This window comes from Pithys albifrons, chromosome 2, assembly GCF_047495875.1.
Source record: "Pithys albifrons albifrons isolate INPA30051 chromosome 2, PitAlb_v1, whole genome shotgun sequence".
Taxonomy (NCBI): domain Eukaryota; kingdom Metazoa; phylum Chordata; class Aves; order Passeriformes; family Thamnophilidae; genus Pithys; species Pithys albifrons.
This window is the reverse complement of record NC_092459.1, coordinates 102,388,049-102,413,577: the sequence shown is the minus strand read 5'-3', so window position 1 is coordinate 102,413,577 and position 25,529 is coordinate 102,388,049. Positions and strand designations below refer to the sequence as shown.

The 25,529-nt window shown below is 37.0% G+C and overlaps 1 protein-coding gene across 1 annotated transcript in view; it reads right to left on the bottom strand.

The window, feature by feature from the left end:
* Nucleotides 1-6,138: 6,138 nt before the first annotated feature.
* The window catches only part of PPP1R21 (protein phosphatase 1 regulatory subunit 21), a 32,213-nt gene continuing 12,822 nt past the window's right edge, over nucleotides 6,139-25,529 (bottom strand). Inside the window, 14 exon segments of the mRNA XM_071580315.1 lie at nucleotides 6,139-7,409; nucleotides 9,207-9,335; nucleotides 11,354-11,452; nucleotides 12,322-12,438; nucleotides 13,570-13,605; nucleotides 14,957-15,190; nucleotides 16,391-16,483; nucleotides 17,255-17,407; nucleotides 17,786-17,913; nucleotides 19,824-19,916; nucleotides 20,922-21,058; nucleotides 21,850-21,938; nucleotides 22,015-22,116; nucleotides 25,043-25,192. Of these exon segments, the coding sequence (XP_071436416.1) occupies nucleotides 7,380-7,409; nucleotides 9,207-9,335; nucleotides 11,354-11,452; nucleotides 12,322-12,438; nucleotides 13,570-13,605; nucleotides 14,957-15,190; nucleotides 16,391-16,483; nucleotides 17,255-17,407; nucleotides 17,786-17,913; nucleotides 19,824-19,916; nucleotides 20,922-21,058; nucleotides 21,850-21,938; nucleotides 22,015-22,116; nucleotides 25,043-25,192 (1,590 nt within the window). The 3' untranslated portion in view covers nucleotides 6,139-7,379.

Here is a 25,529-nt window from a genome sequence, read left to right as displayed (position 1 = left end):
ACATGGAGCAAAGCTGCCAGGGACTGCAGACCCCAAATTACCCACATGAAAAGATACCAATAGCAGTGATAGCTTACTTAGAGCAGTGAGTTCATTTCTTGTGTAATCCAAAAATGTTTGTAAAGCACCATCCACCTGTTTAAGCTCCACTGCTTTTCAGGGGGGTTGAAATTTCCCTTGTGTTTTAATAAGGAAGGATGTCTTCTGTAAATTGTTTTCATTTGTCCTATTTATCTTCTCTGAAAAGTTTTCTTATATTTTCTCTGAAAATTAAGCAATTACTACTTTGCACTATGCATGGGAAATACTATTCAGGCTTTGTCTGCATTTGTGGTAGAAGTGTTCAATACAGTTTTCACTACAAATAAATTCTTCCGTAAGCTAAATGCAATTATAAAAATTGCACTATGACACACACTGGCCATCCATGGTTTTAAAAAAACTGGGTTTATCTTAATTCAAAAAAATGCAATGCTAAATGTAGTTAGGACAGTTCATGAGTATTTATGATGTCAAACCAAGTAAAGATACTGGTTGTTAAAATTATGCTCCAAATGAGTTTTACTTTTGTAATACCAGTACCTGCCAGTTTGTAGCAGAATCTTGCTGTTGTTCATATTTCTACCTCAATATTGCATAAGGGAAAGGACCTGAGGATTTCCTACACAGACAGGTAGTGGAGTTTTCTTAGAATCCTGGTTTGGGTTGGAAGCGTCCTGAAAGATCATCCTGTTCCAACCGCTCACCATGGGCAGGGACACCTTCCACTCGACCAGGTTTCTCAAAGCCCCAACCCGTATAGCCTGGATTTTTTTCACCATAATTTAACCTGTAACTTGCAAGCCAGTGAATTTTAACATTTATATTTTTCTCCCCTTACAGGTCTTTCTTGAGTGCCACCAGCCTGAGGCCTCCAGACTCAGACTGCAGCACTGCAGGCCTCACTAGCACAGGGTTAGACAGCTCCTTCTGCCATTCCCATCCCAGCATACAGCCCTGGAAGTGTCAGAACCTGATCCCAACCTCTTTCCTCTGGAAATCCATCCCACTATGCCTTTTGCCTTGAAAATTCAGGCTTGATGTCAAAATTGTATTTATGGTCTCCCATAAACAACACAGCCTTCTGCCTCTTCCCAGGACACACTCAGCCTCTTAGCAGAGGGAACCAGAGGATCGATGCCTTCTGTTTTTCCAAAAATTTCAGGAAATTATGAACATTTTCTATTGTATTTCTAGTATTTTCTACATACTCCAAAATGAGTCCTTTAGACTCTCACGTACTCCTGCACGACAATCAATAAAACCTTTTCCCTGTTTAGCTTTCACATGAGCCCTTTCTAATGGTTTTCAGGTGGGAAGGGTATTAATTTCTCCTATCTCCTTATCAAACTCAGCATGCCTAAAATTAGTTTGGATTTTCCTTTGTTGAGACAAGTGTATACACTTTCAACACAAGACCATTCTCCAGTAAATTCTGCTACCACCTGCTCTTCCTCCAAAATACTTATGTGCCATACAACTCAAGCATCAGTGAAAAAAATCTGAAACTGAGATTTAAAAGACATTAATATAATTTGACTTTAAAGAATAGCATATATAAAATGGATTATAACTATTAAAATTACTTGTACTGTAAATACAACTTGAAGAGCATTTCATATACAGTATTGTTAAAGGCAGTTATTAAACTCAATATTTTACAATGCTAACAAATTCAGTTTACATTGCTGACTATATTTAAGCTGATCTTAACGTGATTTGCAATATATTACCCTTCTTATAAAATTTTTGCTCTCTATGACTATTTTGTCAGAAGTGAAACCTGTCAGTTCATATCTAGCCAAAAACCAAATGTAACTGGACACAGAACACACTTGTTCCTAGACTTATTTTAATTCTTTGCTCTACTAGTTTGCCTTTTATTTTAGCAAGAAATTCCTGCAAAAGTTCATCTTAACTGAGAATTACTTTTGTGTTTTGGTTTTAAAAGGCAAATTCTTCTTCTCCCATTTAATAAAGTCATCTTTCACTTAATAAGATTGCTATTTAAAATTTACAAGCTTAGTGTATTCACTATTTAAACAATGTATATCTACTACATATAAATTGCTTATAGAATTTAGCACACCACTTTTGTGAGAAATCGAGTGCTTGTTGCATTCAGATGCTCTTGATTTCCTGAGCTAGATCAATAATCCAAGAAAAACTTGTTCTTGCCTACTTTTTTGGACTAAAAATAAACCAGACTTTCCAGACTTCAAATGAAACCTTTGGTAAAGTTTATTCCCCATTTCCAAAGTGTGTATTTTCTGTCCAGCCCTGCTCACGCTATATTCAATTTGAAAGTCACTAAATAGAAGTATATTACGGCTGTTCCTTATGCCAAAGGCTGCAGTTAACGAAACTGAAGTTCTCCATTCGGACTGCTTCAAGCTCATAACTCCATTAATCTTTCTTGAAGAAAGTGTTCTGCACAAACTGAAGCCTTTTAAGTCCAAGAGAAAAAAAACTTGAAGCTTTAGTGGGAGGCCAGACAAGGATGAAGACTCTTTGTAGCAGAAAGGGGAGATTGAAGATGTTCCCATACTCATTTCAGAAGAACTCTATACACAGAAAGTCTGCAAGAATCTACATGCCATCACACACTACCTTCCAAGTCAGAATCCATAGTGCTTAAAATATCTGGAAATTACCTGTACTCTTAAATACTGTGGATTTAAGTCTTTTCAGGACCCAGCTGTGTTGTTTATGAAAGACCATAAAGACAATTTTGACACTAGGCCTGGACATCAAAGGCTTCTTCATTAGTTAAGATCTCAGCAGCTTATAAAGTTTCAGACTCACAGGATGAATCAGACTTAAACCAAGTATAGATGAATCACGATTTCTCCTGTTGCCTCTGCAATTTCACATAAGATGCTTTTAACTACGATTCTTTTAGGGCTCTTAGCATGGTAGTTTGCCATGCGAATCAAAAAGCTGAGTGATTCTGAATTAGCATTGACATGTCTAAAGCTGCCTACACACAGAGCAGAGGCAGACAATGAAAACTGCCCCGGGCAAGTTTCCATCTGGTTTGGTTCATAGCCCCAGTCAGGCCTTGGTTTACAAAGGTCCCCAAAAGCTTTTCTCTGTCACCCTTTGCAACCAAGCCAGCAGTTCTGCATACACAATTACAGTTAAAGCAAGTTTCTGATTCTCCAATTAAAAGAAATATTCAGGAATTCGGGGAAATATGGTCTCTTCTAAACAAACATGGTTTTTATTCACAGCTGAGCAATGCTGCAAGGAGTACAGAGGCAAAAAATGGAGAGTAACACAGAACAACCATTCTTAATCAAGCAGCATTCAGCCTTTGTGGAAGGAAGTAATCAGACCTCTGGCAACAATTACCATTTTTTACTGCACTAAGCTTTATTTTTATTATGACCCTGCTGTTGCTAAGATAGTGCTCTCAAATTACCTTACATACAGACAGTATTAAGTAACAGGTTTGCCCAGGTTACAGGGCCAGATGGTTCCCCAAAGTTTAATATCCCAGTGAATTCATATTATTACAAAACCTCACAGCCCTCACATTGCTCACCCAAGCCAGTAAATCACTTCTCAAGTCTAGGCAATATGTGGCTATAAAGATTATTTCCTTTCCTCTTTGCAACTAATGCTTTGTATGTCTGAGCAAATCAGTTCTTCGGAGTCATCGTGAGCACCGTTAAAGATGATGGGCCTCTGCTGGGCCAAAATCAGCATCCAGTAAACACACTGGGCCGGAGACCTTCACACCAAAACCTCATCTGTCAGTGAGGGAAGGTAGAGCAGGTGGAGCAGGAGCAGTACAAGTGTGGATTAGAAATGGAGCTGCCTCAGTGAAAAAGGGAAAATAAACCACATAAACAGCTGAAGTATTTCAACAAAGATGGGAAAACCAAATGTTTCAGTCTTGATATTTATGCTGCTTGGAGTGCTCCTAGATCACATCCATCATGAAGATCTTGGCACCTCTAGTACTGAAATGTTGAGCTGGTTGAAAATGAATCTGAAGAAGTAACAAATGACATGACAAACATCACCATTTTTAAACCAACACTTAAGATGATCGCTGTTTAAATCACAGATGTATACTTATGTTACAAATCAAAATAATCACATCATTGTTAAAACAGCAATGAGATGACACCTTTGCATAGCTTACAATGTCAGCCTAAGTAAGACTCCTGTTTTAGAATTTAATCTTTCAGGTAAGGAAACCTCTGACCTGTAAGAGCTAAAGGTCTTTTAAAATAGGCAATGTATTTGGTGCTTCTTTGGTTCTTTCATAACTCATGAAGCAGTAGATCTTAAGAGGGCAATTCTGAAGTTGAACTCATTCTTCATTACAGCAAACAGTTATTTTGACCACAGAACAGTTACTAGAGATGTGCTTTCAGAAATCTAGGACAGCTGAACATTTTTAAATCCTTAAATGTGTTAGTATAGCTTCAAAACAAAGTTCAGAAGGAATTTTTTTAAAATACAATTATTAAACCCATTAAAATAGTGCTGTTTTCTGAATTAGTCACCTATATGAGTGTGCAAGATTTTTCATGAGGTGCTCAACATTACGGAGACATGAATTGAACACTCTAAAAAGGCTTTAGAAACTTGTGTTAAGTGAACTGTCCATTAAAAAAGTTAAGTCATTTTTCTTTAACCCCGTTTTACACTGTATTGTTCTAAATTTTTTTCCACTTTACAGCAGTTTGTCCTTAGTTTCCCCATTAATAAACTAGTAAGTCAAGCATTCACACTGTACGTTTTTGAAGATTAATTCCAGTATTAGTAACATATCTTTGCCCAAATTTTGTACATTCCATGATAATCTGCACATACAATTTCATATATAAAGTAGTTCAAACTCCTATTTCTGGAAAATTTTGCCTCAAACATGAATTCTTCACTGCAATGTTGAAGTCAGGCTTCATTTTTTTAATAGCATAGCCTTGCACAGTGGCCATTTAGACATTTAACAGCATTTGAGCTAGTCAGAAGAAGATTCAAAATCATCTGGTTAGCAGATAATAAGCACAAGCTAGCTGGGCATTTCCACTAGACCCAGTGCCACTGAGTTAAATGTAAGGTACTATGCCTCTTTACAACATTACTACAGCAGAATCCAAAATATTGGTTTAAATTTTTTTCCCACATTCTGTTTTTGAGTATTGATAGTTTACAGCTGTGTAGAACTTCCTTGAAAACATTTTCCTGAAAAACTGCAGGCAGCTTGAGTGATCAAAATTTTCTCCCTCAGCATGTTTACTACTGATTGGTGAGAGGGACACACAAATACATTCCCAAATAATATTGCAAAGATAAAATGCTAATAAACTAATGTACATTGGAATGTTACCTCAGTGCCTATACATTCTGTACGAATTCCAGTTTGGATGTTGGGGTATACTCTCTTGTAAAACCAGTTTGAGATAAGATTTTATGCAAACTCTACAGACACTATCTTCAAAACATATTTTTACTTAGACATGTCAACAATGCCTAAGCAAAACCTTTTTCTGAATGCAGCCACCTATGAAAAGCAGCATCAGTAACACATCCAGTAATTTGATTCAGAGGATTAAAGTAGCTGAATTAGTACCTTCCCTGCAAGATAGAAGTCCTCAGAATAGGCAGCTTCAAAAGACGTGGAAGAAAGCAATCAGCTTCCAATCCTAACTGAAACAGCTGAAGCTGCATCTGCTTCCAAAAAATGCTTAGAAAGTAAACACTTCCCAACCTTCATTTGCACCAGCACATAGGTTTTAATTCAACATCATGCTAGTAAGAGACCATGCAGGCTCTCCCCATCTCCTCTCCCTTTTCATAACTACATTTATTTTGCATTTCTAAAATGAAAAACTATCAGAACAGTTCCACAGTGGTGATCAAGCAGACAAGAAGGCAAGAAGTGCTAAGGTGGGCTCGGTGTCCTTTGCACACAGCAGCTTTAGGTACAGAAATGCAGCCAGGCTCAAAGAGAAGCACTGCTGAGAGTAACTGGACTGGTGTAATTACTTCAACTCACCTCACCAGCAAGAGCTGTTAACACCCCACCGCAATATCACACTATGCAACCTGGGCACAGCCAAAATTAAAAAAAAAGTCAGGCTGGTTTCATGTAGTTGATTTTATTATTACATACTGATAATACATATCAACACTTTTGATATCAGAGTAAACAATTATGGGACAAGTAAGTGCCATAATGCAAATTATGGAACAGAACATCAGTGTAAAGTGTGGAGCAGCACAGCACCTGATTAAAAAAAACAAAACTCACAAAAAAAACCCTAAAAAAAACCCCAAACCAAACAAACCAAAACCAAAAAACCACCAGTGCTGTGAAAACTCATGGTGTTAAACTTCACTTAGAAAAAATTAAATCTTAGGAGATTTAAAGGTCACAAACTTCTGAAAACACAGAAAAAGCCATGTGCATCCCCTCAGTGAATTCATCAGGACTTAGTTCCATAAAGACCTTTTGCAAATTCAGTGTTTAAATCTTTTACATATTTTGTATTCTTCTTTACTGTAAGAGAGCACAGTAAGCTGATTCTATTCTACACACATTGTTTCACTCTTTTGGGGCAAATGACAAATCACAGTTTCCTCTAGCTTTAAACAGCTGCTTCAACCAATATATATACATACACGTGTAAACGAAATGTTATGTGTAAGGGCTTAAAGCAATTTGATAGAAGTATCCCAATTCAGGTAATTTGTGCTCTACTTCAACATCCAAAGTGCCAAATGCAAGCAGGAAAAGTTTTCACTGTTGCAGTCTAAAACAATAATCCCATTTACTTGTGTGAATTTGTAAAAATCCTTTCAAGCCACAATTCCAATTAATTCAAAAGGGCTGAGAATAGGAATAATACGTTTACAGTAACTGCACAGCTTGCATGGCCAAAAGAAGTCTCAAAACTCATTTTTAAACTGTTATTAACAGGCAATGGAATGTACACATTTTGACAATCAACCATGTAACTCAAAAATAGACAACTACTGCACAGATACGAATTTGTTAATACATAAACATATTTGAAAATATACAAAATCTGAAGTTATTACATGAAATCAAAACCTGGTTTTAAAAAGTGCACAGTAAAAACTGAAGGTAATTACTATATAAATTATCCACAGAGTGCGTATTTCCTGATTTAGAGCCAGCATTAAGTTCTGTTTTATCTGTTACAAGTTCTAAATATTTTAAAGCCATTTACAGCACCAATTCAGTTTTTACTAGACCCAATACCACCCTCTGCTTCCTGGAACAAACAGGAACTGGATAATGAATGGTCACTATCTGCATCCTGTGCAGCAGCAGCTTCCAAAGACTTAGCTGTAAACTATCGACTTTTGTTCTTTTTAGAATTTCCCTGCAACAAGAAACAAATGAACAGAACATGTAATTCAAGCAAGAAAATTTAGACAGGTATCATACAAAACCTAATGTCTGATAATTTATGCCTACAGAAAACAAAGTTCAATCAAAGTGAAAATAAACAGTCCACAGACTTAACATTGGCAGCTTGTAGCTGCTTGCTCAGAACACCCCACTACTATTATAAGCATAACAGAGGCAAATACCAGATATTTCAAACAACGTAAGGTACTTCAACTGAAACCTGTGAAAGAGGCATTTGAGGTACATCCCAAGACACTCCATTGTATTAACATCAATATTGTAAGGGCAGTGCAGGCAAGTCAAATCACAATTCAACTTTAAGTGCTATTTCAAATATATCCTTATAGGATATTGCCTCAAAAAAAGAAAAAAAACCAATCCCCCATCTTATGATTTTTGATTTTAATTTGGTCTGTACAGATTATTCCTAGCTTAGAAAAGAAATTGTTCCACAGCTAACAAATTCATATAAGACTTGCAATAATTCCACAGAGAAAACACATAGCTTAAAATAAACTTTACTGCATTAGTTACTTACTGGTAATTCTGCATCTGTCTATTTCCTTAAGATAACTTTTGTTTTTAATCTAACAACTCTCTCCAAGTGATAAAGGCTTTAACTGCATCACTTTGATTTCAACTGAATTGCCTTCTACATTTGGTAACATTTGAAAACCTGTGTGGCTTCTGTTGTGAGATTCTGAGGTACTTCCTTACAGACAGAGTACCACTTCAAGTCCTAAAAGTATGGCAAGTGAAAAATTCCAGAAAATGTTTTATAAAAACATAAAGTGCTATGGTGAGTCTGCAGCCAAAAGCTTCCTTCCAAAAACACCAGAGCTTATACACCAAAAAGTAATTTTAAAGAACACAATGCCAAGTTAAAACACTCAGATATCTGAAGAAAAATATTTCTATAAGAGCGGGAAAGATTTTATTCTGAAAAAAACCAAAAAATTGCCATCATGGGACCTTTAACCAAACATGGATTGTCTAATTTGTTTTTTTAATCCTTCAGTAAAACCTGCTTCCATGCACTCCATGATTAAGGACAAAAATGCTAATTTATTCATTTCACAGCCAGATGAGCGAAGGATAAAGGCCTTCACACCTGTTCGTCCCTTGAAGCACCAGAGAAAGACATGGTTTAAACACAGCCTGCTCAAAACAACAGACTTCTGCATTTTTCATCATTAAGTCAGAAACTTCTTTCTGGTAAGTGGGTAGACTCCCTGCTTGGAAAAGGATTTAAGTGTGGCCTTCAAACTCACAGAAGAATTCAAGTGGCAACTTTTTCATTTCTACATAAGAGACAGACAAGCTGGAATATGGAAATAAAATAGAGAAAGAGACTAGCTGCCAAGAACAGGGTCTGCTGCAACCAACAGGAGTGCAGAAGGGACACTCCTACACAGAAGTTAATCATAACCAACTGCTATCACTAACTGGATTTTCAAATAGTTCTGTTTTCACTACCTTTAAACAAAAAAAGGTGCTGATCTGCCATCAGAGGGTACACTTTGAAAGCCTAATTGTGAAGCAGTGACACTAAGAGTTTGTTCTTTTTCACATTTATGTTTCGCAAGAATTTTTTCTTCACTGAAATATGCTGGAGGAGCAGGTTTGGAGTTTCCTTTCCAGTTGGCTGACAGTAAGAACTATAGTTTGGGAACTGGTTAATTAAAAGACAGGACTGTAGGAACACCAAATGTAAACCACAAATCTCTAAACTACAGCCAGTGCCTAATGCCAGCAACTGCCAACTTACCTTACCAGCCATCTTTAGAGTATCAATTTCTTCTCTTTGTTTAGTTAAGGTTTCATTCATACTGCAGAGATGGTCACTCATCATACTTAACTGATCCTCATAACTTCTCTTTGTCGTCATCAATTCATCCTAAGAGAAAAATAAAATAACCAGAAGCCTCTGCTCAATATTTGTGACAACTGGCAAAGCAGCCAACTTCTGCCTCTGCTTGGGAAGCTACACTTGTGATGCTCAATGTGTGCAATCCAGCTAAAAAAACTGCTTTATGAAAGAAAGCCAACAGCTATTTTTTTTTTACCTCAAGTCTCATGCATGGTTTGTTCCCTTTATTTCTGTGCTGTTTCCTTTAGATTTCTCCCCCCAGTTTTTATGGCTTACATGAAAGAGTAACAGCCAAGTTTTCCAACACTGCCTCCAGCCAGGAAACAAGTAACATTTATAAGGTTAAAGCACAGCCTCCACATAAACACACATGGCATACAGTGCTGAAGGAATCAAAACTCCACATGCAGTTACAGAGCTATGATATCGCTTGGATTAGAGAGACATGAGGGGATAGTGTGGAACACAACAACAAAAGGATATGCACACTTTAGGAAGGACAGGAGAGAAGGGAAGAAATCATGCATTATGTGAAGGAGTGTCTTGAAAACAATTAAGATCTCATAAGTAGGGATCGCAAGAGAACAACAGGGGAACATGGCAGACATCTGCTATGAGCAGATAAAAATATCTCATCCACAGATCCTGATCCTCATTAGGGATTTTAACTACTCTGACATCTAGAAGGGCAGCAAGGTGGAACACAAGCAACTCAGGAATTGTCTTGAGTGTGGCAAAGAACTTCTTGATACCAGTGATCAGCAGGACTAAGAGATGCTCTCTGCTGGACCTGTTACTCACAAATGAGGAAAACCTGGTCAGGGATGTGAAAGCCAATGGTAGACTTGGCTGCAGCAACCATGAGTTAGTGGAATTTAAGATCCTGAGGGAAGCAAGCAAGATGAATGGCAGAATTAAGGCAACCCTAGATTTAAGAAGAGTAGATTTTTGCTTGGTAAGGTCCCAGGTAAAACTGCCCTGGAAGTTACAGGGACCCAGAAAAGCTGAATGATGAAGCTCAAAGCTCAGTCCAATGCTTAAGAAGGGGAATGACTGTGGCAGAAGACCAGCATGGCTGTACAAGAAATAGTGCATTCAACAGCTTGATCTGAACTCCCTTTGCTCTGACCAAAGAAGGGGATCAAACGACCTTCAGAGGACCCTTCCAACCTAAACAGGTCTACCATTCAATATTATACAGACTACTAAACATACAATGTGCCTGCTATCTTTTCTTAGGAAGTTTAATATGTAGTTGGAGATTAACATCTTATGCTGATGGATATTGGATATTGATTGTGGAATTGCCAAGACGAACAAACCAAAAGAGTGTTCAGAAGAACTGTTTATGGGCATAACTGTTCAAAGTTTATAACATTATGCTCACTGCCTGTATGGAGCAATTTCAGTATTCACCATCACAAACAGGTGAGCAATAAAGATATCAACTAAATGTAAAGAAAATATGAAAGAATTTAGGAACTGAGTATTTATATATACTTTATTTAATATTGGCTCCTTTCTTACCTGTGTGGAAGGACAAAGCGAAAAGACATTCACAAGATCTGGCACAAAGGCAATTGTTATTAACAGCTTCTTAAAACTTAGCCCAAAGTTATCGTTGCTTAATACTAAGGTATCTATCTCAAAAAATCAACCTGGCATTTTTCAAACCTTTCAGGCCCAGGTGCAAGAAGGGATTAAGAATTCCTTGTATCATCTGCAAGCAGCCATATAACCACATCTTTTTTACATTAAAACCCCCTCGTTTTCATGAGAATCCTTGAGATCAAATGTGCTAAAACACAGGCTTGGCTACTATAGCCTTTTCCTTGCAAGAATGTTCCATTTCAACTTTATTATACCTAGGATTTAAAATGTATTACCTAAGGCTCTTCTCTACATACCTTTAGAGATTTTACATCCCATAACTAAGGGCCTAGTAATGGCATGACAATGCTAGATAGTTGTAAATTTTTTCTTCTAAGTTCACCTTACACATGATTACAAAATGGATCTATTACATTATATAACAGTTTACTTGCCTGTAATCTACTGATGTTTTGACTGGCTAACTTCAACTCTTCCGTGAGAGACTCCTTGGACTTCTCTGCTAAGGACAGTCTTTTGGCAAGTGCTCGACACTATCAAGAGGAACAGGATAGGGAGGGTAGAAGGGAGGAAAGTTAGTTCCAGAGTATTGCCTTGTGGCATCTTGAAGTGACTACTTTGATTCTTCCATCTTTCTGTAAAAGATTTCAAGAAACTTAGAGGTTCTGCACAATTCTAAACACAAAGGTAATGTAATAATTAACAATAAATATTTCACTTTACAGAACTACCATATTGCCAAACCTCTAAATACTTGCTAAGAAATTTTTCATATGTAAAAAGCAACACAAACAACTCACTTCATACACTGCTCAAATATCAGAGAAAGGATGGTTCCTCCATACTATGTTGTCTACTATTAAAAGAATATTTAAGAAGATTTATTCTGGTAACATGGAGTTTTGGTATATTGCACATCAGTTAATTACACAAATCAAAATGGCCACTACTTTCAAGAAAGCTACCTCATGAAACCATAGATACAATTAATCATTTTGTTAATTCTTGAAGCGTAACTTACACCTAAGAACTCATTTTCTCAGAAGAGAGATGTTTTCATCACTTCATGATACGCTCATACATTTTTGAATATCAGCATCACTTTAAAATTAAGTCCAAACTATCTAGGTAATTAAAGCCAGCTACTTCAGCTTACATGAACAAATCCATATATAATACACATTGCACTTCTTAATACACTCAAGACAAGGCTGCCAAATAATTTGTTTAAAAAAAGTCCTTCTAGAGTATCCATTTTTATGCATACTAGAACACAGCCACAAAATAAAATACTCCAGGAATAGATTTTTATAAAACTATATGCTCCATGTATTTAAACTCACTGTGCAAGGCTGAAGAAGAGATTTACTGTTTTCAGCATAGCCACTGCCTGCATGCTCACCTCAGCATGAAAGTGCACCGATTTGCTGTCAGCAAGCTGCAGATGAGAGGTAAGTTCTGCTATCCTTGCCATATAGTGGGTTTTTATCAGGTCTTCACGAGACTCAACATCTGGAGGCTAGCAAATTTAAGGAGACAGTATTTATGTTAATAGATTGAATACTTGCATCACAACATTGCCCCTAGACAGACTTCTCTTCTTCCCTCCTGAGGGCTGGTTGCTCTACTCGAAAGTATTAAATTCCTCCAACATAACAGACAAATAACAGCAGGTCACACTGCAAGTTGTGACTCTTAATGTCAGACTTCCTGGAAGGATAAAGAGCTGACTGAAGAGGTAGTAATTTAGCTTAATTTAACATATCAAGTGTCTGATGAAGACGAGAATCCATTGCAGAAGTGGATTGCTTTCACCTACAAAAACTTACTATCTTTTCCCAACAAGAAAGAATTCCTTCACAGAAGGTCACAAAAGTCAAAACTATTTCTATTGTTGTATGTTCCAGAAGTTTTGTAGACATTAGAACTTAAAAAAAAGAAAATAAAAAAGCCAAAGAAGTTGCTAGTTAACTGTAAGTTACAGTAACCAACTGGAAGCAGCTTTCACATGAGCTGTCATTACCTTCAAGTCCAGCACTATGCTGAAGGTTTTAAGAGCTTGTCTGAGTTACTCCCTGGCTCCCTAACTTTTTTTAATCATACCTTCACAATAAAAGGAGGAGTAAACTGAAAGACACATCACTTCCTTCAGTACCAGAAAAGGGAAAGCACTGACTTATTCTGCCAAATTCCATCTGAGGCAAGTGTTACATTATGGCAGTGCTAAATAAAGTGGCAGGTGGTTCAAAGTTTGTTTCAGTATGACCTCTGGCTTGGGATAGCCTGTACACCAGCCACTGCAGTCAGGGACTTTTTATCAGCTTGAGCCCTTCCTTAAGAGTTAAGACTTGAGGCTTGCAATCCAGCCTGGACTACTGAAGCACAAACAGACTAAATTACAGAGAACAGACCTGGATCACAGCTCACTGCTCCAGAATGCTTAAATGGATATAATAACAGTTCACTAACATAAAAAGAAAATTAAGACATGTGGATTTCAGAAATTTGACCATATCGTATACAGAGACTACACGGGTGACTCGCATTATATGACAATATTCTTGGTAATTAGACCTCTGGAATAAGTTTAACAGCATCGGAATTGAAGTATTTAGAAGATGTTTTTTGATAATGTTTAAAAACAGATTACCTTTTCGTTATCAGTAGTTATAGTCAACATTCCAATCTAGAACAAGGAAGAAAATACACTTAACGATAAGCACAAAAACAGACACCACAGCTGCAAGTTATTATGGTTTCAGTCACAGAAGAACTTTAAACTTAAAAAATCTTGCAACAGTTCAAACTGAAATCAAATTTAAGTACTTCCACCTGTTACATAAACAAGAGTGATTATACAGATGCCTTGAACACAATTAAAGCTGACACCGACTCTCCAAATATATTCCCTGTCTTACTATGCACTGAGGGAAAGGCAATAAAAACAAGATGCAGCTGGGCTTATATGATTATGCAACTGCTTGATCGTACGAAACTAATCCAGAGGTACATTAGTCAATTGAAACACTACTTATGTTTAAGAGCAAGGAAAGCCATCTTGGATTTATTGAGTACCTTCTGAATTCCTTCCTTTCTGCTTCAACAAAACTCTCCACGAGGGGTGTGTGCCAGTAATTACTTTCATGGAAGAATATCTTCACAGAGAATCAAAGGGGTGTCCCCCCCACCCCACCCCCCCCGATCTCAATAGGACTTAAGACTGAGGTTCATGGGAAATAGTTATACAATATGTTGACCTGTGAGTTACATTAAGCATTGTGCCTGGATAAAACAATTCTCCTCCAACTTCTAAGGATTCAAATAGAGGATCAAAAACTTAAGGTGCCAGTTTACTTCAAAACAGAGGACTTCAAAACAACCCACCGGTTATTTTTATCCTAGAGCAGGACAGTGGGGAGATAAAAAAAAGAATTCCATTGAATGCTGAGTAGATTGATTATTTCTTAGAGATGACATTGCTGTTAACACCATTTCAGAAGTGGTAATTCAGGGGAATAGCCAACCCATTTTAAATACATGTAGTAAACAAGAAAAAGCCACTGATGAACACAGAAGAGCAAGGACAGAATCCATGCTACATCCAAAAGCAATTGCTGAACCCAAACTGACATACAAGTCTTACAACCCATTTACAAATACTAGTTACCTACTTCCATTTGCTTTAACATACCTAGAAATAAATAAAAGTATTGGAAACTCAGAGGGAACCCAAGATATACACCAATTGCAAGGCTTCCTAACTACTGAGTCAGAAAAACCTAGAGGGTAAGTCCCTAATAATTCCCCCTCACTCACATGAGTACAGAACTCCAAAAATATCTCCAAGATACTTAAGACAGCGAACAAAGTCTCAAAACACAGACAGTATTCGCAAGCAGCTTTTCAAATACAAGGACCCCAAGCGTGAATGCTTTCAACACAGTCAAAAGGCTTTCATTGTTAGTGTTCCACGGATCAAACAGCACTGCTTCTACAGAAAGTAGATTTTTCTCTATTGAAGTAAAAAGGTCACTCACCAGACTAGTACTCTTAATGGGTTCCCTCAGACTCTTTTCTGTGGTTTCCTTCTTTTGTTCTGTTACATTTGGCAAAATGGAATGCTCCTGTATAGTTTCAGTTAAATGTCCACTAAGAGAGTTCTTCAGTTTTTGGTTTTCTTTCTCTAGCTTTATTTTAGCTAGTTGGGCCTCTAACATCCAGTGTTCCTTTTCTTGTTCAAGTTTTGCAATTTTCTCCAAACTCTGCTGGACCTTTAGGAGGGAAAGTTTACAGTCCAGGTTATTAAACCCAAGGAGAAAAAAGCCACACAGAGGAAATGTTTGAGGACAATCTTATTTTTAACCATTACATAAGTAAGCTAACAAATAGAGCAGCAGGTAAACAACTACTGTTTCAAGCTGGATGAGTAACTGCAATCCACTGTCAAAAATAACCATGTTTTTTAATTAGTTTGCACCACAAAGTTACAGCACCATAGTGTTAGGTGAAAAATCAAAGCGGAGAAGAATTTTATAAAAACCTGAAAGATATGTACCTGGCATCAGCATTACCCTTTTCTATGCTAGAAAGACAAACTCTCCTCTCCCAGCTATGTCACTTGACACAGACAGAACCACCCACTTTGTCCAGGTAAGAAAACAACTATAGAACAGAACACATACAGTCACTCCACACATTTCTGCTGAAGTTTATTTCACCCCTACTAACACACTTTCAATACTGGACAGTACAAACCATCAAAAAAAAAAAACCAAAACCCTACAAATACAAAAGAAAAAACAAAACAAAAAACACACACCAAAGTATTTTCTTTTGTAAAAGTTCAATGACAATGAGTCAAGCACAGTCTGAGTATTCAGGCTAATAAAGAAGTTTAAGTATTAATCAGGTAGTCTCATTCATATGAGGAGATGGGTAAACTGTGTAGGCCTTTTAAATACCATGTACCCTGCCCCTGCTTCACCTTTCAGGAAAAAAAAATATATATATGCACAGTGGAAGACAGAAACTGTATTCTATTACTCTAACTGAAAAGAAAAATCATTGTTGTTAGCCAGTGGTAATAAATCCTGCATAGTCAAAAAAGGAGTCAAAACAGTACATAAGATTAGAAATCAATCATTCAGTATGCCTTATTCTTGTCTTTTCTTTGCATTTATTTGAATGATTAAAGATTGCCTGACTTCCTGTACCTACAAAAAAAGGTATCAATGGCATAATCCAGTATTTTATAACTACATGTACGTTCTGCAGGTACAGGAGAAAATCCAGTCTGACAAGGATAAGTTTTACTTTCAAAACTCTACAAGACATCTGCAGTCTCATTTTAAGCTTCACTATATGCATTTATACCTACAAATGACCATAGGCATAAGTATGTGGAGGGTCTTTGATATTACTTTACTTTTACAAAATACACTATCATATGTTAGTAAAATTTATAGCAATACCTGTTGTGCGAGCCCTTCTCTACTTTCTGTAGAACTCAGGAGAACTCTGCGATTGGCTAAAGCCTCTTCATAAGGCACTGAATCTGCACAAGGCTGCAGAAAAATAAAAAAAACTCAACATGTTACACAGTAGATCAGAATACGTATTCTACAGTTATTTTCTTACTGCCCTCCTTCCTGTATAGTAAAGGGAAGAAAAACTATGTTCCAAGTGCTTAACAGTGAATAGGAAAAAATGGTTTGAGCTCACAAGAAACACTGCCCCAAACGGTGCGGTTGTTTAAAGTGCTCAGAAAACTCCTAAGTGTCAATTAATCATCAAATACATCTTAAGGTCCACTTTACAGACACTAAAGTGATTTAGTAACAACTGTTAATCACATCATCACTTAATTGTTAATTTCAATGGAGACAACGGGGAGATCTGGCAGCATTCAATCCTTTGGTTCAACATATTTTTTCCAGTGTACTTCCCTTTCAGCTGCCTTTTTTTCCCGTTGCCCTCCACTGTGTTCCTGTGAATGCAAGTGTATGAGTATGATATCATTCACTCCATATTCCTGGTGAATAGGGAGGAAAATTAAATAAGCAGCTACCCTCTTCTCCTTGGAGTCTTGGCACAGAAATAATTAGTGGAAATGGGTAATGGCAGAATTGGCACATAGTCTCAGTTGTGAGGGCAACTATGCTCCCTAGTTTTCAATAGCATTATTGATCTAAGGGTTCCATTTCCTCAGACAAAAATTCTCATTCAGAGAATATAATCCATTCCAAATACTGAAAATCCTTAGTTTGTATTCTCGTTGGTGTAACCAACTCAACAGAACTGCACTTCCTCTGTACAAGCACGGTAGCTGAACAAACCTTCTTCAAAGACTTCATGTAAGCAGCTGCCTTTTTCTTGTACTGCAGCATACACTCAGCTGAGATAGGGCTGATGAACTCTGTTCCTCCTTTAGGGCCATAGCTCAATGAAGTAGTGAAGTGATCCAAGTTGTTACTGAAGAACGAGGCGATCTAGACATATCAAGAGAAGTCACTTTTTGAATTAAGTTGATCAGAAAGATGCATCAGAGCAATTACTCCTTCAAAAGACAAGTATTCAGTGAAAGTGAACTTGGCAACAAGAACTTGAAACAAGCTACAGGCTCTTCCACATAACCTGGACCTTACTAACACAAAGCATCCTCTTCCCAGTACCTATTTTTATCACTCATTTATGAGTTGTTTTTTTAACTTGTAGCCTGAAAATAAATTAAGAACAAACCTGATACTATAGACTATTAGTATCAGAGGCACACCCAGATTTTCCAGATCATTCAAGTCAAGATTACTTCTTTTTCTTAAAACTCTGCATGAGTTAAGGAATTACACTAAAACAAAAGTAGCCATTACCTTGCCTGCTCCATTTGTTAAAGCCGCAACAGAGGATAAAATACAGTCATTTGTAGTTACGAGTTTCTGTGTGGCTGTTGGAACATCTTGCTCTAAAGTAGCTTTCTGACTGTAGTGCTTGGAAATATCTAGAAAAGGAAAAAGACACATTTAAGTCAAATTCTGATTTTGGTTGATTTCGGTAACAATTTTCAAATTTAGCTTTTGACTTCAGGCTTCAAATGCTTCTCCCTTCTCTAAGTTGTACAAAAGTTTAGTCTGAATATTCTTACTTCTTCAGTACAGTGCCTTAGACAACTGCCTGTGACCACAGGGAACAAACATTATGGCTGTTACACAAGGCAGAATAAAGGTGTATATTTAAGTGTACCCTGTGTCCCAAAACTCAGAGCTATGTAGGGGATCCAAGCTCACACTGAACTAGTGTTTAATGTCACAAGTATACTTTTCATTTTCAAGTATTTACAGTAGGACACTCAAAAGTAGAATTTTTTGTCACATTCAATATCCAGGTGTTAAGTTCACGTGACTTCTAAAGGAGAAGTATTTTAATTCTGTCAGGCAAAGCTAAAAGACTATCAGAAGTTTAGAACGTTACTTCCAATATTCTAATTTTTTTTCAGGTAAAATTAATAGAATTTACTGTTTACTCACTAAGAGAATGTACTAAAATTTACAGAACTCCCCTTCAAGGAGAACCTGGGTGGGGGGAACATAAATAGGAACACACAGAACTTTTTGAAAGTCCTTGCCAAAACCATCTTAGCCTAGGTATGTTGATTGATTTGAACAGCACCAAAATTTAAAAAGAATCAAATATTTATCATGTAAGAACAAACATGCTCAACTTGGCCTAATTAAAAAAAAAAAAGCAACTGTTTGACAAGTAAATATTTTGCACCTATTTTACAATAAAGTACTATTGCTACAGCATGGAGAAGTCCCAGGTCACCAACACCACAACTCATAATTTGAGACAAGCTTAAGCAGTTAGAAATTAGTTTAGATCGAGGAAGAAGAGAGAATTGACAAATCAAGCATTCTGGAGCATGGAAGTGCGAGATGTTAAGCACATTTCTGTTAATAGCTAATGAATTCTACCAACAGTTTTCTTCAGTACTTTTATTTTATTTCCTTTAAAATATAAGTTGGGTTGATTGTACACTGCAGTAACCATATTAAGAAGTAGAAAGTATTTATCAATAAAGTTATCTATTCTACAAAACTTTTGGTTTCAGGTCTCATTTTGTTTGAGGTACAACCTTTAATACAATTTTTTTTTAAAAAACAGGGACTCTGCAGAATGGAACCATGCTATTGATCCTATTATTAAAAAAAAAAAGCTTTTATAATTTTAAACAAAATATTTGAACAGCTGACTAGCATAAAACAACTCATGTATATGGATCACTTTCTCCCTGGGAACAGCTACACAGTACAGAAATTCTAGGGCATATGGAAACATCAGTTTTTTTAAAAGTTTTAACCAAAAATCACTTCACTGAAAACATAACACATCCATGTTCTTCTGATAAAAGGAAGGTAAACCATTTTCCAGGAGGACATTAAATTTCAAAAAGATCCCAGACTTCTTTGTAAGCTTTGGTATTATATTAATGTTAAAAATAGTAACCAACCTAAAAATAGTAAGGGAAAATTCTACTTTGAAGGCAGGTATTAAGGCAACAGTATATATGTGGGGGAAAATATGTACATTTAACAGCATTCCCATCTGTATGCCAGTTTCAATACAGCAATGAAGCTTAGAAAGTAAAGTGATACTGCTCAGGAAGATCTGGTGAGCCATGATTAAATAATCCCACAACTGTAAAACCCAAGGCTAACAGAATAATGAAAACCATGCATGAACATCCAAAGCAAGTGGTTGGTAGGTTTAGTTTCTCATCTTTGTTTGTAAAGGCAAAACAAACCACATCTATCATATACTATATGCTCAACATTGTTACAAAGAGAGTGTATGTGTGGCATGTTAAACAGGAAGCAGAGCTGAAACACAGCAACATTCCTGTATTCTCACCTTTTAAAACATCATGGAATCCATGAAGACTTGCAGCAATGTTTGTGAACACAAAGTTGTAATTTGTCCTAAGTAGTCCTTCTGGGTTTGTACCTAAGAGTACCACATAAAAAGAGAAAGCAAACCACAACACTAAGATTTGTCCATGAATAAGAAGAGGTAGCTTTGAAAATAATTCAATTTCCACCTACTAGAACCATTTGCAAAGAGTGTGAGTCACAATAGATTCATTTACTTAAAAATTTCTCCTTCGATATCAAATGTATATGTATCAAATTTTGCCAGAGCAGGCAGGTAAAAGACTTCCAAGTTGCCTAAATTTTATTAGATTTTACAAATATCAACTATTTTGGTCTCAAAAACCACTAACACATGCAGAAATACTTACATGGTCACTGCTGTACAAAGGAGCATCTGGGCCCTTCTAAAAGAGTGAAAACTGAAATAACCTGAAGCTATACAATAACCATTTCCAGGTTACAATAATCTTCTGGTTCCAGGATGCATTTGGAGATAGTTTCCCCATGCACACACACACATACACACAAAGGTTTTACCTGATTTATTTAGTCATTATCGTGACAGTTGTAATAATCTTATGAACAGAAGAGGTTGGAAGTGATGATTAGTAATAAAATGTAGTTTATTAACAATTTCATAATTAAAGGATGACAAACTATAAAACCCCACAGTCGTTTCTTCTCCTCTATGGTTAACTATGACTATCTAAAATCTGGTACATGGGACTGCTCGGTAATTTCCAGGCCTGCACTATGTCCATGTCTATCCAGAAGGAGCTGCGTGGAACATCTACAGCACACACTGTGTCCCAGCCTGGATAAAAGAGGGTCCAGCATGACAGAGCACACTGCAGAACTCGCTCATCCGGAGTTTAGACTGCACCTAATGAGCAACATTTGTCTTGTTTTCCTCTGTCACAGAAGTGGCATTTGGTGTGTGTGTGTATGGCTTAAAAAACCCCAAACCAGACAAGAAAAAACAAAACAAAGCCAAAAAAACCCACTCAACACTGATCCAAGAAGAAAACCAGAATCTTCTAGTCATAGTGTAACCAACCAATCCAAAACTGACACTTACTTGGTAAGGCCAGAAGACTGACATATGTATGTAGCTTCTCAAAGACTGAAGTCAACCTTTTCATGTCTCTGTGTAGCTCCATATTTCTAGCTCTTAAAGCAGCTGTGCAAAGAGAAGACTCACACTCTTCTTCCAAACTAGGAATACATGAATTATTTTTTAAAAAACGAGCAATTATCTTTAAAAAACAAGTTCATGAGTTTTGGAGTAGATAAGTGTTCTCTACATCCCCAGTCCAAAGCAACAAGAGACTAGAAATTTATTTAGAAAGGTTAACAAAGGTTATCCTAGCAGAGTGACTTAGCAATACATGAAAATTACTGTGTGCATCTCCACTCTCATGCATTTCAGTCACAAGCCAGGAACAGTTTATGCTCAGGGCAAGGAATTGATCGCATCAGTTTAAAGACTTTTTCCTCCACTACATTAATTATTTTATCTTTTGCTTCCTAAGGAGCATGAGAACAGGTATAAAGGAGGCATAAATCAAGTCTTTTCTTCTCCCTTAGTCCAAGTTAAGCAGTTCTTTACATCTATAATTCCTTCAACCAAGTCAGGAACAAGTATTTTCACAGCAGAAGGGATGTGCATCTGGCCAGGTTTTACTATATTTACTGAACGGTAAATAATCCTCAGATAGGCTCAAGGCATTAACAGTTTCAGTATATCATACCTGAATAGCATCAATGCTATTGAACAACATTAAGAAACACTAATGAATAAAATACATGGGTTTAGCTCTAATGCCTTAAAAGAAACACGCCTAACCTCAAGGCTCAGAAACCATCACGAAAAAAAAAGGCAGCTCTGCCTTTTAAGCCATAGTGTGTTTTAAGGGTTGATTTAATATTTGAGGTTTAGGTGTTGACAAAACTGCATGCCTGACACTTACGGCACCTTTAAATTTGATCTATCAAGTAAAAAGTACCTTTTTAACTGATAAGGAAGAATCTTTCTTAAAAAGCACAAGTAGGAAGCTAAATGTTCTGAGAAGGCCTTCAATTTCACTGTTGTTTCCTGGAAGGAAAAACAACACATAAGTGGTTTTGTGCTGTAAAAATCTTCTTTGATACTAAAGGCAAGAAATCTTTACCAAGACTGTCACAGTATCCTCCGTGATGCTCTCGAACAAGTGCAGCATTCCTTCCTCCAGAGGGCGAACGTACGAAGCGTTTTCATGGAGATACTGTGAGAACTGAGGACACAGAAGTTTTAAGATGGTGCTTGCTGATAGCTCTTAAAAAATCTTTCAAGTTAACAACTCAACAGTCCATTTTAGCAAACCACCTGTCTTCTTAAACGATGCCTAAGATGTCATTAATAAGATATCAAGTGAGGTCCAGCAACCACTCCTACAGCACACACAAACACACCCTGAGGAAAAGGGAGAAGTAGTGGAAGTCCAGGCAAAACCACATCTAGAGCTTTGCACCCTATCCCATTTTCAGTGCCATGCACAGCACACCAAGCCCTTGCTTTTAAAGTTTAAACGTTGTTGCATTCCTTTCTCAACTCCATCAAATTAAGGCTAGAACCATGCACCATTAAGCCACCAGAATAAACTATCCCACCTTCCTGCCAGCTGTTCTTTGCCTCTCAGCCCTGTGTAAAGTACTGAAGAACTAAACCAAGATAAAACTGAGAGCAAGAGATGTGTTTTTAGCTTTCTCTGTGTCCAGTCCAGTTTTCAATATGTCTCAAAGCATGCTTAATCCAATGCAAAGGATGGAGCACTAACTAATCAAAGGAGAATTCTTACTTCCAAACACTGTAACAAGGCCCGGGTAATAATGAAACTTCAGTTTCATGAAACTGCCTGACTTTCCTGAAAACTGCTTAAGTAAATTCTATGGCTAATATTGCCCTCAAAAAAGCATACCTGACAACAAAGGTGTGTGCTCTTACACACAACCAAAATATAACAGCACCATTGCCTTTCCATTTTGATACCTCAGTATCTCAAAAAGCTTCTTCCACAGATTGATGTAAGCAGTGAAAAGCAATCTTGGTTTTTATTTAATTCCACAGAAAGACACCTTCACCTTTGATTATTTAAACCACAACAGCAGCTAAAGATCCCAGGCAAATAAGGCACAAGAGATTTTAATTTCTTGTATTATTACAGTGCAGTAACACAGTGTTAAGAGAAAGAGTGAGATGCCAAGCTCTCATTCATGCATGCAAAAATCTGGATGGAATTAGCGAAAATTCCTAAATCTAAGGGGGAAGAAATAACACATGCAGAATGCTCCTGGCTTGTGCTGCAAGAGAGAGGACTTGAGTTATCTGGCATGATGCTGAAGACCCAGCAGAACCCAGCAATACAATACTTAAAGAGAAAAGGAATACTTAAACCTGGAAGGGAATTGTCCACATCTATTTTGAGTGTTTGGTGGGGAAAATAGCTCGAAAGCACCAGACAAGACCTGGAGTTGGGGAAAAATAAATCAGTGCAAATCTGCTAAGACACTACCTGACACTCATTTTCTCTGCCATTAAAGGGAGGCTTTGATCCATTCAGTGGAGGAGCTAAAAATCACACTGAGAACACTTGCCAAGCAAATTGGCAAATTAGTAAAAAATATAGGAGCAACTATAGCTCCAGTGAGTGACAAAAGATGCTTCACTGCTGGAAAGTCCCAACAAAAGCCCTGAGAAGTAGCATGCAGAGGGAATTAGGTCCTGAATACACAGTAGAGCAGACGACATAATTATGAAAACAAATCCTGAACTACTGAATCAGAGTCAATTACCAGAAGAGTCAAATTACAGCTCTGTTTAAGTTGTATATTTCAGCTGTGCTGAAAAGCAACAAAGAAACGTTAACTAGAGTGTTAGGGGGGGAAAAAGTCCATGAGATGTCATATCTAAAAAACCTTATTTTCTTCTCCTAAACTGCATAGTGTCTCTAGAATCCAGCCACCACACTGGGCCACATAAACAGAGACACAATTCCTGCCCCAAAGAATTTGCAAGATAACAAAGCCGCAATAGTTTTCCCAGGAAGGACATGCCATTTTGAGTGCTAATATCTATGCTGAACCTCTGTAAAAGTGTATTCTTGACTGACATAGTTGAAACAACTGAGAAGGCAAATACCAAGGGGGTTTCTTTAGTGGATAAACACCTTCACAAGAAGATTTGTTACCTGCAAAGATATTAAAGGTGGTTTTCCCAAGAACAAGAAAGTTCCGTGATAGTTAACATTGACACTACATGCATTGCAGCCACTTGATCAATGCAAATCGCATCAAACTCAGTAGCTTAAGTGTGAGCCCTACCAACTACTAAACTGAAATTAATGTCTGAATCACAAAATACTTTAATGCAGCAACTTAAATGCACAAAGATCCGCTCACGCTTCGAAGTCAACTCTGATGTTAATGCAATTTTATTCCAAAGCATACATATATGCAACCCCATACAAATCCTTGTGCACAAAGTTCTTCATGGCATAGAAAGTCAGAATATGCAGCTTAATAGCTTTGAATGATTCTCAGAAAGTCTTCCCATGGAAGTGTACTGAAAGAGATGGGTCAGATCTCTTGTACTAATTTCAACACACTTTACAGACTTGAAGCTTCAGAACATTTATAGGGAAGGTCTTTACACAAGAAGCCCCAAATCTATTTATAAAGTTATTTTTTTAATAAAGGAACAGAGTCTAGGTTCTCTCCTTCATAAGACTACCTTCCATCCAGTTTATTTAACATCACAGTTAAACACTTTAAATACAAAACCAGATTCTGTCTCAACATCTCCCATGCCCCAGTGCATTGATTAAAACAAGCTCTGTTTAGCAGTGCAGTATTTGTGTACCATTATTTTAAAACAAGTTGGCTGAACTTTTAAAAAATGCATCTCAATTTAGCAAATAAAAAGCAAAGCTTTTATTTGATTATCATATTGCTCTTGTAGCAGAGGCACAAAGGAGGAGTTCTCTGCAGCTACACCTCTGTCAACATTCAGAGAATTCACCCCTGAAAATACTTCTCATGCAGACTCTCAGGAACACACTCACAGCATTCCAGTAAAGTGCAGAAGTTTGCATGACTATGATTACTCAGTCATTAAAGTCTACCTAATGTAATATACTTGTAGCTGAAATTTGTAAGCTTTACCTTCTGATTTAACGGTGATATAGTGTCTGTTGCAGAATCAATGGGAAAGATCTGTACCTTCTGCTCAGTGTATGTGTGGAAGTTCAAGAGAGCTGTTACAAGTTCTTGAACAAAAGCCAGTGCCTTGCCAGCAAGGTCTCGCAACTTCAGCTGTAAAGACAGTTATAAAATGACTGTATTTGAAATGTAGCTATTTAAATATGAACAACCCCCCCCACAACTATGTTTGGATACAAAAAATTGTTATCGGTGATTTCTTTCTTTTTAGTATTTCAGCCTAAAATACATAGCAGCAATTAACTTAAATTTTAAAATTTATTCATAAACTCAAATGCCACACAGAAGGGCACATTGTTGTATGATGACAAAGTATGTTTTAATTTCACACAACTGGTGATACTTTACCTCATTTTTCAAATCACAGGCCACAAGAACACTCAGAGGTCAATACAGTTACAGAATCTATCTCTGAAATTTCTGACAACAG